Here is a 16,877-nt window from a genome sequence, read left to right as displayed (position 1 = left end):
GTACCTTTAATAAGACCTGTCCTACGGAATACGGAAATGAAGTGTGATCTCGAGTCCTAAATCAAAGAAACATGTGACACTCATGACAAATTTTTAGAGACATTACAGTAAAAAAACTATTGGCATGAACAATTTAAGTTACAGCGAAAGGTTAACATTGTTGAACTTACCAAGTTTGGAATTTAGAAGAGCAAGAGGAGATATGATTGAAACCGTGGCTTTTAAGATTACCCATGACTTATTAAATCAGTGTACGACACTGCTGCTGTAGCCCCAAGTTATTTAATTAACAAGTCGCGTAAGGCGAAAATACAATATTTAGTCAAGTAGCTGCCATTTTTCAGCAAGACCGTATACTCGTAGCATCGTCAGTCCACCGCTCATGGCAAAGGCAGTGAAATTGACAAGAAGAGCGGGGTAGTAGTTGCGCTAAGAAGGATAGCACGCTTTTCTGTACCTCTCTTTGTTTTAACTTTCTGAGCGTGTTTTTAATCCAAACATATCATATCTATATGTTTTTGGAATCAGGAACCGACAAGGAATAAGATGAAAGTGTTTTTAAATTGATTTGGACAATTTAATTTTGATAATAATTTTTATATATTTAATTTCAGAGCTTGTTTTTAATCCGAATATAACATATTTATATGTTTTTGGAATCAGCAAATGATGGAGAATAAGATAAACGTAAATTTGGATCGTTTTATAATTTTTTTTTTTTTTTTTTACAATTTTCAGATTTTTAATGACCAAAGTCATTAATTAATTTTTAAGCCACCAAGCTGAAATGCAATACCGAAGTCCGGGCTTCGTCGAAGATTACTTGACCAAAATTTCAACCAATTTGGTTGAAAAATGAGGGCGTGACAGTGCCGCCTCAACTTTCACGAAAAGCCGGATATGACGTCATCAAAGACATTTATCAAAAAAATGAAAAAAACCTTCGGGGATTTCATACCCAGGAACTCTCATGTCAAATTTCATAAAGATCGGTCCAGTAGTTTAGTCTGAATCGCTCTACACACACACACACACACACACACGCACACACGCACATACACCACGACCCTCGTTTCGATTCCCCCTCGATGTTAAAATATTTAGTCAAAACTTGACTAAATATAAAAAGAAACATGACAAACCCGGGGTTTTAACCAACACCAGAGACCATCAATACAAACTTGCCACAAGAAAAATGTTCGCACTAATGTCTAGGCATATGTGTTTTGTTATTCAGAGTTGAGTAACAGTTGCGGGAATGATTTACCGTCTAACATTGTCACATCAGGAACACTCAATACATTTAAACATTCTCTTGGCAAGCATTGGAAACAAATTATGTTTGAGGTTGACTTGAACCTTTACTTTTTTTTAAATTTTTTTTTAAAGAAAGCATGCCAGAAAAGAACTGAAAACAAAAGAGAAAAGGAAAAACATAATTACAGATACATGTAAAATGTAGCAAGCAAAAGGCTTATCTAGCCTACTGGCCGTATATGAAATTATATATATTTCTCATTAATCGTCTCCACGAGCAATCCAAATTTGGTGACTGACATTGACAACTGCTTTGCGTTGCTGCAGCGTCGCCAAACATTGACTCATTCATAAAATCAGGAAGGCGTATTCGTAGTAGCGTAAGAACGTGACCCCTGTCGCTGACCCTGGAAATGAAACTTTAGCTCCTGCAGCAACGCAGCAATCTCACTAACGCCGCCATTTTCTTCCTGAACGAACGAAACTTCGGTTTGTGGAACCGCTAGAGATTGACACTTGCAATTGTGGTCAATCGGGGACTGATACTCAACCATGGCTGGAAGCGCCAAACTCGTTGAAGGTCTGGAAAACACGGAGGAGTTGATTAGTTTCGCTAAGGTTGCGGAACAAGCAGAAAGGTACGATGACATGGCGAAAGCCATGAAGAAAGTTACGGAGAAGAATCTGAAGCTGACCCAAGAGTTTCGTAACCTCTTGTCTGTAGCGTACAAGAATGTTGTCGGCGCCAGGCGATCATCCTGGCGAGTGATCTGCATGATCGAGCAGAAAGCTGAGACGGAAAACCGAAAGAAAATTTCGAAGGAGTTCCGGAAAACCGTCGAAAAGGAGCTAGACAGCACATGTCAGGAAGTGCTAAATCTCCTCGACACCTACTTGCTAAAAAACTTTAAAGACCCGGAGGAGCAAGTGTTTTACTTGAAGATGAAGGGCGATTACTGGCGTTACATGGCAGAGTACAAGGATGGTGACGAGGGAAAGGAGCGTGAGGATGCCATTGGGAAAGCTCAGGCAGCCTACACGGATGCCATGGACGTTGCCAAGGAATCCATGCCACCAACGCACCCCAATCGCCTTGGACTTGCTCTGAATTACTCTGTTTTCTACTACGAGATTCTGAATTCTCCGGATAAGGCATGCAACCTTGCTAAGGAAGCATTCGACGAGGCAATTCATGAGCTCGACAACCTGCAAGGGGAAGAGTGCAAAGACAGTACACTTATAATGCAGCTGCTGCGTGACAACTTGACCCTCTGGACGTCTGATACATCTGCAGAGAACGGTGGTGATGCACAAGACTGAACATGGCATAGACATTAGAACTTTTATTACAGTACAAATGTGTTTGAACTTTTTAAAAACTTGCTGAAATCGTTTGAACAAAGAGAATCTTCACACATCATATCATGATGATTCTACTGCACCATCATTGTGTGAGCTGCAAGTCTCCCCAGGCTGCACAACGCATGTTCATACTTTCTTAGTTGCTTCTTTCCAGAATGTGCATATAATGAATTGGCTATGAAAGACTGTCGTGTAACTGTAAGACTGGCTTCATGGTGAGTAACAGCATTCATTCAGTGCGTAATTTGTGCTGCGCTTTTTCCATCAGAACCAACCCTACATGTGAGTGTCCTGGAGATACCATCTTCGATCAGCACACTCTCAAGACGGTCTTGTTATTACATCTCCTGCGATCCTGTGTCTTCAGTGGGGAAAAGACGGATGCTTGCAATTGAACTCTTGTGTTATCATATCTTTTGTTGGATGTGCAGAGTTGGCTGTTGTAGGGGGAGGGAGTACATTACACAATTTGAAGTTTTACTCTCTAGTGTTTCATTTACTATTTCAAGTATTTGTACTTCTATCATCTATGACAGTTTTGTCGCTGTTGTTTATGTTAATGTCAGTGATAGATTTTTGTCATTATTGGTAGTTACTGTCAGACTGCTGCTGGTCCTGTTTTGGTTTGATTTAATTCATTTCTATGTTTTTGCTTGTGGATCTGTTTTATGAAGAATTATGTTGTATCTGAAACCAGGACGGATTTTGACATTATGTTGCTATTCGGTTTTGGCCTGAATTTTGTTTTGCGCTTGAGGAAATTGGTGATATTTTGTTCTTCCTCAGTCTGATGATAAGGAAGGAGAGTTGGAATTAGTAACTTAATAGTGCATGTAACATAGTAAAAATAGGAATACAATGTACAGTCATTTTAGATTAGCTTTTACCTTGTATTCTTTTAAAAGGCTGCACGTCAAATGAAGAAACAAAAACGTTTGTTCAGGAATTTCTTTGCTATTGAACTCAAATTTCATTACTTATCTAAAGTACCCATTTGTGCAGTCTGTTCTGTGTCAATACTGTCATAGAAATAAGTTGCTTCATCAAACACAGTGCTTTGCTACTATAGAGTATATTAATTATCAAGTAGAAACAACTGCCTTTCATGTATGTCTGGAGTTTAATTCGGCCTTGCCAGTTACTTTCAAGATGTTAATCCTAGCTTTGACATCCTTGTTTTTGTAAGTAAGGTACTGGTGCTTTGTTTTTGTTGGTTGCTAACATCTGTGACAACAGGCATTTGGTTACTTAACCCCGCGGGCTAGGGGGAGTCCCATATTGGTTGGGACGAGAAAGAATTTACCTGATGCTCCCCAGCATGTCGTAAGAGGCGACTAACGGATTCTGTTTCTCCTTTTACCCTTGTTAAGTGTTTTTTGTATAGAATATAGTCAATTTTTGTAAAGATTTTTAGTCAAGCAGTATGTAAGAAATGTTAAGTCCTTTGTACTGGAAACTTGCATTCTCCCAGTAAGGTAATATATTGTACTACGTTGCAAGCCCCTGGAGCAAATTTTTGATTAGTGCTTTTGTGAACAAGAAACAATTGACAAGTGGCTCTATCCCATCTTCCCCCTTTCCCCGTCGCGATATAACCCTTCGTGGTTGAAAACGACGTTAAACACCAAATAAAGAAAGATTTGGTTACTTGGTATATAATTTGAGCTGATGAGAGTATTAAAATGAGAGATGAGAGTATTACAAAAAAAGCAGATTGTATTTTTGTGGGTGTAGACTGTAGTGGTAACTTGGGATGCCAACATTTAAAGCTCAATTTCCGTAGAAAACTTTGTATTTAGATATATATATATATATATATGAAAAAGCATGGCCGTATGTGTTTTAAAGGAAAGAACAGTTAGTCGAACAAATGGGTAAAGTTTTATCGCCCCCAGAGTTTAAGTTCTGTTCTGCGTAATGAAGAACAGGATTTATTAAGACATCACTAGTAGTAGTACCACATTCAAGCAGCTCAGCTACTTTCAAATGCAGCCCATACAGGATGCATGACATGTTCATTCAGCTCAAGGCGGTTGTTTATGATTTTGTGCTTTCACAGGTAAGGGTAACCTGAAATACAAAGATTGCGTGTGCTCATTTTTTCGGTTCAGACCTGCTGCATCGCAGCAATATTCCCGGGAGATGTTGCATTCTGTAACATACATGTTTGAATGTGTCCAGTTGTGGCTTTTGTTTGTTACACTGTTCAGTACTTCTGTAAAAACATATTCCAAATTGTTTTTGAAGCAGCAGCTGTACGTTTGATGGGATGTATGCATTGAATGATTGATGCATGTGGGATTGAGAGGAGATGACTAAAGCTTATGATCACTGTGTACTGTAACCACAAAATATTTCTTTATTTTCATGGCAAGTTGATCTTGGTTCTTTTAGGAGTGTGAGACTGTATTCTTTTCTGTGCATTTGCAGCAGCAGCTGTGAGCTTTGAAGTGTTCTGGCATGTTTTATTTGCCAGCTGACGTTCAGCGTTTTCTGGCTTATGAAACATTGAAAGTATACGTACGGTGTCAAGGGATTGTTTTGAGTGTTATAGTTCAGTCATCTCCTCTTAGTTTTGGGTTACATTTGTGAACTTAATACGTTGTAAGGCTGTGTTTGGACTTTTGTGTTTTAGCCATCTTTACCCAATATGAATAATTAGGCAAAAAAAAAAAATTGTCTGTTTAGGGTAACCCGACCGACCCTAGCGATTTGGCGCCGACCCAAAACTTTTTTTGATTTCAAAAAAAAAAAAAAAAAAAAAAGAGGTAAAAATGCTTAAAAGAGACATTTGGCGTTTCTTTCTCTCCCTTTCTCTCTGTTTTATTTATACGTTAGTTTTGAAACATGTGTTCATCAAATATAAGAAGTGAATGTTCAGCCAACATAGCATTTACAAAAAACAAAAAAACAAAAAAAAACATTTACCTACCTACCGACCCTACTTTTTTTGGTCATGTTACCCTAAACAGACAATTTTTTTTTTTGGCCTTATAAAGCATTCAAGAATCAAATGTTATTGACCCTGCTCATATACTTGGATTTTTTTTGGCTATTGCATTTGGTGGCTGTGGCTACTTTAGAACTTCAGCAAAGCAGTGTGAAGATCATATTCAAGCAACTTCTGTATCAGAACTAGTTAATGGCAAAATACCATTTTAAAGAGACAGACCTGTCAACTATGGAGATTCATTTCTTTACTGATTTGCTTTGTTTTTTTGAACAAATGATGTCAAATTGGACGCTTTGCCTATAATCAGCACTCGCATTCAGCAGGATTATTTAAATAATACCCGATGACACTACTCAAACAGGTAAAAAGGAAATTATTGCATACTCTCATAATGCTTGTGAATTCTTATTTTTGAGTATGTTGATGTATACAATACATGGTACTTTCTTATGTTTTACAAAAAGAAACTTCTGACTTCAGAGTTAGCTAGTTGTTTGTTAATTGTTTATTCAAATTATTGTGAAGTGACTGAAGTGATTGTTTACTTATTCCTTGTTCAAATCTTTTGCTGTCAGAGGTTTTGATGGAAATCACATTTAGGTGTTTTAGTCCCGCCTGAAGAATTTTTTTTTCCAAATGCTTGAAGCTAAGGAAACTTTTTGTGTGATTTTTGAGCAATCTGAAGGGATCTTCGTACCTTTGCTGAGTTAAATTGAATGTTACATGGAATCTCAAGATTCCTGATTGAAATTTAGACCCATGGCAGAAGACAGAAAGTATTTGAAATTTTTGGATAACAAATAAACACTCTTTTGGCTTGTCTGACTGTGTTAGGTGGTTATGTGTTCGTAGACTGTAGAGCCTCTCCTCTGCAAATGTTGTGTTTACTTACATTTGTTAGTAAACCATCATTTTTTAATTGAAGATTGTTCTGTGTGAGTGGAAAGAGAGAATGTGAGATTGTTCTGTGTGTGAGTGGAAAGAGAGAATGTGAGATTGACTTGGTCCGTATACTTGAGATGTGAGATTGAGAATGAGGTGGGTGGTGAGATCATTCTGATCAGTCATCGCTCAACGGCTATTGCCAGTTATCTCTCTGACCGGACGCTACAGTCCTACGCGAATCTATCAAAATAAGAATACAGAGTTACCTCCCATATGTTTTTCGCGAGCACTATCTAAATTTGAGATCAGTGTTCGTGAGACGAAAATGATTGCAGATTGGCCGACTTCGACAGTGATCTCCGTTCTGTTCTTCCCAGTTATGATAAAGACATCGTTCTAAGGTCAAAACAAGTCGAAATTTTGGGACTGCTGCCGGAAGGAGACCGTAATATATGGTTTCATCACTGTCAACTGGTTACAGAAAAAATTGTCTGCTCCAGTGAGCGCCGAAACCAAACGCTGATTATCACGTGACACTTTTGCCATATTTAGAGTTGTTTGCACAGTAAATACAGCTGCGAAAAATAGCTCGCTTGAAACTGTCTTACACATCAATTCCTTTGTAATAACACCATGAAAAATCATTATCGACGATCGCGAATCTGCTTATATCAATAATACATTACAAAAAGCTCTAAATATGTAAAAAAAAATCGGTTTCCTTGCCAGACAAGGAAACTCGAGGCATCCTGTCAGGGAGAGAATGAGCCGAACTCATTTTGACCTGAGGTCAGGATGGTGGTGAGATGTGATGATTGATCTGTGTACAGAGTGACACACACAAAATACAACCCACAAAAATGATAATAACTTCTACATCTGTTGACCGAATAACTACTTATTTGGTATACATTTAACTTCAGCTTATGCATGACAAGTCCTCGGAGTGGCAAGTTTGTTGGTCAAATGGTCTGACTTTTGTTCTCTTCCGAATCAGAATTCAGGGATCGACTCAACCGTACAAATACTTTTTCTTTATTTGGTGTTTAACGTCGTTTTCAACCACGAAGGTTATATCGCGACGGGGGAGATGGGATAGAGCCACTTGTCAATTGTTTCTTGTTCACAAAAGCACGAATCAAAAATTTGCTCCAGGGGCTTGCAACGTAGTACACTGTATTACCTTACTGGGAGAATGCAAGTTTCCAGTACAAAGGACGTGAACAAGAAACAATTAACAAGTGGCTCTATCCCATCTCACCCCTTTCCCCGTCGCGATATAACCTTGAACGGTTGGAAACGACGTTAAACACCAAATAAAGAAAGAAAGTACAAAGGACTTAACATTTCTTACATACTGCTTGACTAAAATCTTCACAAAAATTGACTATATTCTATACAAGAAACACTTAACAAGGGTAAAAAGAGAAACAGAATCCATTAGTCGCCTCTTACGACATGCTGCATGGGGAGCATCGGGTAAATTCTTCCCCCTAACCCGCGTGGGGTAACCGTACAACTACAAGGTTTGAAATTCAACAGTAGCAAAGCTAAACCGATTTAACCTTCACCATGGGTCGTGGACGACCCAGAGCCTCACAAAACCGTCTTGAATTGAGACTTCATGTAATCTCCAATCAACATACCTTCCCATCGCCCAACTTTTGAAAGATTATCTTTGTAAAAAATTAAAAAAAACAATGACGTAATTTGAACTACATGTACACAGTTCGGTTGATGTGGGTGGTGGACGACCCATATGGAATTACAAAAGGAATTTTACATTATTTATTCTTATTTGGATGGCGTGGATCGTGGGACGACCTATACTTTGTAACATTTATCTATTCAGATGTGGGTCGTGTATGACCCTTTTTGACTCACATGCGAAGCAAAAGTGAGTCTATGTACTCACCCGAGTCGTCCGTCCGTCCGTCCGTCCGGACGTCCGTCCGGACGTCCATCCGGAAAACTTTAACGTTGGATATTTCTTGGACACTATTCAGTCTATCAGTACCAAATTTGGCAAGATGGTGTATGATGACAAGGCCCCAAAAAACATACATAGCATCTTGACCTTGCTTCAAGGTCAAGGTCGCAGGGGCCATAAATGTTGCCTAAAAAACAGCTATTTTTCACATTTTTCCCATTTTCTCTGAAGTTTTTGAGATTGAATACCTCACCTATATATGATATATAGGGCAAAGTAAGCCCCATCTTTTGATACCAGTTTGGTTTACCTTGCTTCAAGGTCAAGGTCACAGGAGCTCTTCAAAGTTGGATTGTATACATATTTTGAAGTGACCTTGACCCTGAACTATGGAAGATAACTGTTTCAAACTTAAAAATTATGTGGGGCACATGTTATGCTTTCATCATGAGACACATTTGGTCACATATGATCAAGGTCAAGGTCACTTTGACCCTTATGAAATGTGACCAAAATAAGGTAGTGAACCACTAAAAGTGACCATATCTCATGGTAGAAAGAGCCAATAAGCACCATTGTACTTCCTATGTCTTGAATTAACAGCTTTGTGTTGCATGACCTTGGATGACCTTGACCTTGGGTCAAGGTCACATGTATTTTGGTAGGAAAAATGTGTAAAGCATGTGAGTCGTATGGGCTTTGCCCTTCTTGGTTTTTTTTTTACTGTGAATCCTCCTTGCACACGACCCACCTAACATCATCCGAACTGTGTAGTCCGAAAGCGTGATCTGGTGAAAGTTAAGCCTGCAGATTGTTACCTTAGAGATTATTTAACCTTCACTGGATCACGCTTTGGACTACACAGTCCGGATGATGTGGGTCGTGTACAACCTATAATTTCTAAAGAAGGATTCAATGTAAAGAGTATGGGTCATAAATGACCAATGCAAACCGAATAGGGATAAACTCTTTACCGCCTCTTTGCCGAGTATGGATCTTACACGACCCACGTCATCCGAATAGGGATAAACTCTTTACCGCCTCTTTGCCGAGTATGGATCTTACACGACCCTCACCATCCGAATAGGGATAAACTCTTTTCCGCCTCTTTGCCGAGTATGGATCTTACACGACCCTCACCATCCGAATAGGGATAAACTCTTTTCCGCCTCTTTGCAGGGTATGGATCTTACACAACCCTCACCATCCGAATAGGGATAAACTCTTTACCGCCTCTTTGCCGAGTATGGATCTTACACGACCCTCACCATCCGAATAGGGATAAACTCTTTACCGCCCCTTTGCAGGGTATGGATCTTACACAACCCTCACCATCCGAATAGGGATAAACTCTTTACCGCCTCTTTGCAGGGTATGGATCTTACACGACCCTCACCATCCGAATAGGGATAAACTCTTTACCGCCTCTTTGCAGGGTATGGATCTTACACGACCCTCACCATCCGAATAGGGATACACAAATTTCAGTTTGTAGTTTGTCGACCTCAAATATACAAGACCTTTGTCATCCCTCTGTAGCTGTAACTGCTGTCTTCAGGTCACCAATGATCTAGGGGATGGGGGTATTTTTGTTTACACCGACATTCAGGTAATACGAAAGGTAGAAGTCTGGAAGGTTTGAATCTGGTAACTGAGTCTACTACCGCTCAATGTCAAACCTCGTGCTGTTGAGTCCATCCCTGATTTCGGAATATTTCTTTGAAAGTGTACGAAAGTCGGACCATTTGACTTTTAAACTTGCCACTTTGTGGACTGGTCATGCATAAGCTGAAGTTAATGTTGCCTACACCAAATATGAAGTAATTCGGTCAACAGATGTAGAAGGAGCATTTTAGTGGGTTGCATTTTTTTGCTCACCCTGTATTTGACATGTGAAAACAAGTTGAGGAGAGAGAGAGTGTGTGCGAGTATGTTTGTACGATTACTCTGAACAGCCCACTGCTTGAAAAGTATGACCACAAAAACACAAAAGTATACACACTGAATTGGATATTATTTTGGTGAGATCAGATGTATTAAATCGTATACCATAATTATAGCTAAAAATATTTTTTTTTTTTAAATTTGACATCCTGAAAGTAAAGCTCACATAGAGATGTGTTTCATCTGTATTCGAACATGCATTATACCTTTTATATTTGTGAGGTTCTGATGAGGTCCAGAGAGATAGATTTTGAATGAGTGCAAGGGAGATAACTGAAATTAGGGCAGTGAGGTTAAATAATAAGTGCACATGTTACTATGTTGGGTGGCATTATAAATAATTTTCAAAATCAACAACTACACATGCAGCAAAGACAATAGAACAAGAAACAAACAACAGTACCAACAGAAAAACGAACAATAGTACCAATCTTAACAGAAAAAGGAACTGTTGGAAAAAATGTCACAACTTGAAAATAATAAATAGGACATGAAACTTGACCACCCTCTTAGTCCAAATGGATCCAAGCATAAACACTTTCTTGCGCACACAAGTAGCCACAAACTTTGAATATGGATCAGTACTGCATCATTTACTCATCAAAATCCACAGTTGCCTGGTATGCTTTGTGCAGATCAATGTCAAATAGCTGTTTATTGCAAGTTGGTTCCAAAGACATGAAACTGGACACTGATTTTCCCTTTACAGAAACTACACATTCTTGAGCTCATCAAATCTATTTGACAAGCAGTCTTAAAATCATGTTTTCTTCTTGCATGAGTTACATATCAAAAAGAAATTGCACATAAAGAATGTAAGTCAGTCAGAACTACATCATTTACTCATCAAAATACATGTATTCAGCCACCTGGTATGCTTTGTTATCATGTCTCACAGCAGATGCGGAAGCTTTTTCCCTGTTACTTCTGCTCATTAAAATACATGTACTCTGTTGATGGTGTACAGTCCCCCGTTTCTTTAACTCATTGTCTCCCAGGTACGGATATATCCGTACCCACTCATTTTGCTCTATCTGACCAGGTACGGATATATCCGCTCAGACGGTTAGCTTCAGTCGCTTCCTGTAACGTCGATCTAACGCCTGCATTCCAGCGTGTTGATACACGGTTACTACACAGTTACTACAATTCTTAGTGAGCTGCTGCTGGTCTCGGCTAAAAAAAATTTGGTCAACATAGGTGGGGTACAAAGTGTTAAGGCGAGAATTGGCGAGTGAAGGTATTCTTGCCCTTGAAATACCCTCATACCTGATGCTTCATGCAATGCATCACAGCATTGACAAAAGTTTTCTGCCTGCTGAACTTAATCATCAAAATATGTTGCTGCCTTGTACGCTTTGTACAACTCATCATTCTCTCTCACAACATACACTAAAGTTTTCTTTGAGTAGAAATCTGAGTCCAGGTCCAGATTATCAATGACGTCCTCAAGGGTGTGTGCTCTGAGGCAATCAGAACCTGGGGCATCAAACTTGACGTGCGTAAAGTGAACGTGCAGGTGGCTGTACGATGGTTGATAGTGGAAGTAAATCCGTAGCTTGGAGGACGGAATACCAAACTGGCCCTTGATAGCTTTCTGAAAAGAAACATAATCATCGTAATAAAATGGCATTGAGAGTTTAGTTATGATGCTGAAAGTAACAATTAATAAGGCTAACAAATTACCAGTTCACGCACACACACAAAGCGACTCGGGAGTTCAAAAATGAACCCTGCATGCCAACAAACAGTCAACAAATAATAAGAAAGAAAATATTTGTTTTAAAGTTCAAGAAGCGGAGAGAAAAAAAATCAGAGAAAATGTGTATTTTCCTGGGAAAGCAGGGGCAGATCACATCATTTTAATGGGGGGGTTTCCAGATTTCTTTTAGGGACAGATAGACGGCGGAAAATGTTGATAAAAACAAGGAAAATGGAGCAATCTGGTGCAATCTGAGCCAAGAAAATTGCCCTTACACACCTACTAGAAGTTAATTTAAGTAGATCAATTGGGATCAAAACAAGGAATATTGACCAATCTGGTGCAACCTGAGTCAACAAATTACCCAACTACCTTCCAAAACCATCATTTAGAAGACAAAGGCCGGTTCCTAGGGGATGCCCCCCCGGAAAATTTTGATCAAAACAAGGAAAATGGAGCAATCTGGTGCAATCTGAGCCATCTTTTTTTCTTTATTTTAAAAATAAAAATAAATCTTTTTTTTTTGGTGGTAGGGGGGGGTTTCCGGAAACCCCGGATACCCCCCCTGGAACAGCAAAATAAAGATAGAGAAAAAGGTAGAACCAAACAAAAGGAAAATGCCCCAAGCATGCGCGCACACACACACTCACACACACAATTACCTTCCCCTTTTCCAGAACATTCTTCAACAGCGGCAGGTGTTGAGCAGTCAAGTGACGCATAGAATGAACGCCGTGCTTGTGAACAATGGCCACCAGGTAGAGCGAGTCCAGGTCTGTGCGATTCCACTTCATATCGGGAAGAAGAATGAATCCCGTCTCTGGGTCAGGGTCCTCGAACACGATGCGATCTGCTTCTGTCTTTTTCTCCAGAATGTTGTGCACCCACTGAAACAAACGGATAATTTTACACACAGGTAGTGATGTTCAAAAAAGCAAAACACCCCCCCCCCCACACACACATGTGAGCATTGCATGGTCTTGCCAGGAAAGACGGACTTAGTCAAAACACTTCTACCCATGGTTTTGTCTGAATCGCCATGGTTTCAGTTTCCTTTGATTCTATTTTTAATTTAAAAGTCAAAACCTTTCAGTGATTGCACTTGACCTTTTCCAATAGCAGTATCTGTTTACAAGTACGAATCCTGTCTGTCACAGAAACCAGTCACTCTGCCAACCAGTCAAACCAAGTCTAAATCACAGTGATTACATTACATCTGTCAAAGAAAATGTCAATGAAAATGTATGACATTGACAATTTTTTACAATGAAATGCTAGATTCTTATGATTAACATGATCCCTCCCTTTTTGCCAGTTGCAATGTCATACATATATATTGAGAAAGTAAATATTTTCTTTTCTATTATTCTATGTATACCTGCACGCTAAACTTGTTGACATCCAGACAGGGTTTGGTGACGGTCTGGTAGAGATGTGGTGTCTCTCGAACAATGAAGGCATCATGTTCGCTGTACTTGGCAATGTGTTTTGCAGTAGCGGGGTAAATCATTGTGGCTTTGCAATCTGAAAATATAACACAGGCCCAATAAGATATATAATACATCTTTTTCAAAATTAAAACTAAAACTTCTCTGTCTAACATTATTCACAAGGTCTTGTTTTATTATGTTTGGTCATCCAAAGGAGCCCGACACTGCATTTTGCGTTTAGGACTTCCGTTGGGTTCGAATCTCAGCTGCGCCTGGTTGGTTAAGAGTGGAGATTTTACCGATCTCCTAGGTCAACTTATGTGCAGACCTGCTAGTGACTTAACCCCCTTCATGTGGACACGCAAGTAAAAGACCAAGTATGCATGAAACAGACCCTGTAATTGCATGTCAGACTTTGGTAGGTTATTCAAGCACGAAAACACCCAGCATGCATGCATCCCACAGAATCTGAGTATGTCGGCCTAAAGAGCACAGGAAAAATCAGTAGCACACGCAAAAGCCCACTCTTGTCTACAAGTGTATGTGGGAGTTGCAGCCCACAAACATGGAAGAAAAACGGGTGGTTGTTTTATTTATTTCTGAAGGGTAAAATAAAGTAATACGGTTGGGAGGACAAATTAGTGTCAGAAAATCAGAAACCTTAACGGCTGCCGTTAATTGAAGTCGACTTCACGAGGACTTTGCAAAGTCTTTTTACCAAATTCAGTGCCATTCTGCCAATTAAAGCTTGATGCAGCCAGCTTCATGAAGTAGACTTTGCCAATTTAATTTGAGGCTTGAATAAAAGTTACATAAATTTGTTATTTGCAGTGATTGGACATAATTACCCCAGACCATGTAAAATGATGTCAAGAAATAAGTTCACATCATGTCCTAATTTTAATCGCACTCCGGCGTTTACTTCCGGTCGCGAAACCAATTTGCCATTCGACACCACTTTGCGATAGGAACGCAGAGCTGTTGATTATAAAAGTACAAAGAAATGAAAACAATCTGATGCTGCATGTTCCTTTGCTGTAACATAGATTACATTCTCGGGGTTTACTTAAAAGACCAGACACTGAGCCGCATCAACACTCGGAGCGTCAATCGACGCCATTTTGCGAAGGAACGCTTCACTTTCGATTCATAGTATCAAAGTACGCTGGGAACAAACACAGACAAAACAAACACACACACGAAGCTGATGCTTCACGGCAGTTTATTGTCGGAGTTTGAAACACACTTGGAGTGTGTATCGACCCAGAAACGGTTGTATACTATGTGATTTGTGAATGTACATTAGGCCCCCCCAAAAAAAATTCTGTTTAAGGTATCCCGACCGACCCTATTTTTTCACGCGACCCTAGACTTTTTTTGGCATTTGGGGGGAAAAAAAAAGTCTGTTTTTTTGGCAAAATAACTTAAAAATATGTTTTTTGGGAGAAAACAAATAAAAAATCCCGACCTACCGACCCTATTTTTTTGCCTATGTTACCGTAAACAGACATTTTTTTTGGGGGGGGGGGCCTTATTTGCCAATCCTCGACACTCCGAAAAAGAGATAGCGGAAGTCCATATGTCAGACAGATCTTTCCTTGGCTACTTCCTAACGACTTGTTAGGGGGCATTTCTTTGGCTACAGATTTGTAACAAACCTTTTCATTGTCGGAGTGTATACAGACCCATTGATCCTGTATACACTCGGAGTGCGTATAGCTTTTGCCAATATTAATTTCTAAAATTGTCCAAGAAGAAAACGTGCTTGCTTTGGTTGTGACGTACTTTCTCAACACGCGAAAATGCCATATCATCATATCATATATACGGCATGTAGGCTAAATAAGCCTTTTGCCTGCTTTTTGAGTTTTATCTGTATTAATTTGTTTTCTCTTTTTACATTTAGTCAAGTTTTGACTAAATGTTTTAACGTAGAGGGGGGAATCGAGACGAGGGTCGTGGTGTATGTGCGTGTGTGTGTGTGTGTGTGTAGAGCGATTCAGACTAAACTACTGGACCGATCTTTATAAAATTTTACATGAGAGTTTCTGGTTATGAAATCCCCGAACGTTTTTTTCATTTTTTTGATAAATGTCTTTGATGACGTCATATCCGGCTTTTCGTGAAAGTTGAGGCGGCACTGTCACGCCCTCATTTTTCAACCAAATTGGTTGAAATTTTGGTCAAGTAATCTTCGACGAAGCCCGGACTTCGGTATTGCATTTCAGCTTGGTGGCTTAAAAATTAATTAATGACTTTGGTCATTAAAAATCTGAAAATTGTAAAAAAAATTAAAAATTTATAAAACGATCCAAATTTACGTTCATCTTATTCTCCATCATTTTCTGATTCCAAAAACATATAAATATGTTATATTTGGATTAAAAACAAGCTCTAAAAATTAAATATATGAAAATTATTATCAAAATTAAATTGTCGAAATCAATTTAAAAACACTTTCATCTTATTTCTTGTCGGTTCCTGATTCCAAAAACATATAGATATGATATGTTTGGATTAAAAACACGCTCAGAAAGTTAAAACAAAGAGAGGTACAGAAAAGCGTGCTATCCTTCTTAGCGCAACTACTACCCCGCTCTTCTTGTCAATTTCACTGCCTTTGCCATGAGCGGTGGACTGACGATGCTACGAGTATACGGTCTTGCTGAAAAATGGCATTGCGTTCAGTTTCATTCTGTGAGTTCGACAGCTACTTGACTAAATGTTGTATTTTCGCCTTACGCGACTTGTTTCTTTTTTATATTTAGTCAAGTTTTGACTAAATATTTTAACATCGAGGGGGAATCGAAACGAGGGTCGTGGTGTATGTGTGTGCGTGCGTGTGTGCGTGCGTGCGTGTAAAGCGATTCAGACCAAACTACTGGACCGATCTTTATGAAATTGGATACGGTCTTGCTGAAAAATGGCATTGCGTTCAGTTTCATTCTGTGAGTTCGACAGCTACTTGACTAAATATTGTATTTTCGCCTTACGCGACTTGTTCATTTTGTTGGTGTTCAGCGTCCAAATTCTGGCATGCTTTCTTTCAAACATCATGTGCTTATTACCCGGAAATGCACGAGGAGTGTAAACAGAATGCGTGCTGTAGATGTCATTCTTTAATGTTTCCTTCGTCATCGCATCTTCTGCAGCGAGGGCTTGTTCGACGAATGTCTTGTCTAGAGGGAGTCTCTCCACGAGGACAACTGCATCCTTTTCTGCTTCGTTTCCAAATTTTCCCACGACAGTTATCAACTTATTCCTCTGATCTTCTCGTAGAATCTTGTCAACTCTGAATTTTCTGAAAACACTGGGTGATGGTGATACTGGAATATCTGGTTCACCACCAGAAAGCTTTCGTTTTTTCGCTTCGCCGCAATCTCCCGCTACGGTAGCCGCCATGTTTTTGTGTTT

General features: G+C 39.3%; 2 protein-coding genes and 1 long non-coding RNA gene across 3 annotated transcripts in view; 1 reads left to right on the top strand and 2 right to left on the bottom strand.

Moving 5' to 3' along the window:
- The window catches only part of LOC138978507 (uncharacterized), a 102,372-nt gene that overhangs the window by 20,557 nt on the left and 64,938 nt on the right, over window positions 1-16,877 (bottom strand). The window lies entirely within an intron of this gene.
- LOC138978503 (14-3-3 protein zeta-like) lies at window positions 1,697-6,491 on the top strand. Its single transcript, XM_070351240.1, has one exon. It carries the CDS (start codon window positions 1,810-1,812, stop codon window positions 2,575-2,577), a length of 768 nt encoding a protein of 255 aa, XP_070207341.1. The 5' UTR covers window positions 1,697-1,809; the 3' UTR covers window positions 2,578-6,491.
- LOC138978502 (m7GpppX diphosphatase-like) lies at window positions 10,904-16,866 on the bottom strand. The gene is made up of 4 exons (XM_070351238.1): window positions 16,532-16,866; window positions 13,412-13,557; window positions 12,696-12,920; window positions 10,904-11,928 (listed from the first exon to the last, which is right to left on the bottom strand). Exons 1-4 carry the CDS (start codon window positions 16,863-16,865, stop codon window positions 11,656-11,658), a joined length of 978 nt encoding a protein of 325 aa, XP_070207339.1. The 5' UTR covers window position 16,866; the 3' UTR covers window positions 10,904-11,655.

The sequence above is a fragment of the Littorina saxatilis genome, linkage group LG10 (assembly GCF_037325665.1).
Source record: "Littorina saxatilis isolate snail1 linkage group LG10, US_GU_Lsax_2.0, whole genome shotgun sequence".
Lineage (NCBI taxonomy): Eukaryota > Metazoa > Mollusca > Gastropoda > Littorinimorpha > Littorinidae > Littorina > Littorina saxatilis.
This window is presented reverse-complemented; position numbering and strand designations above follow the sequence as displayed.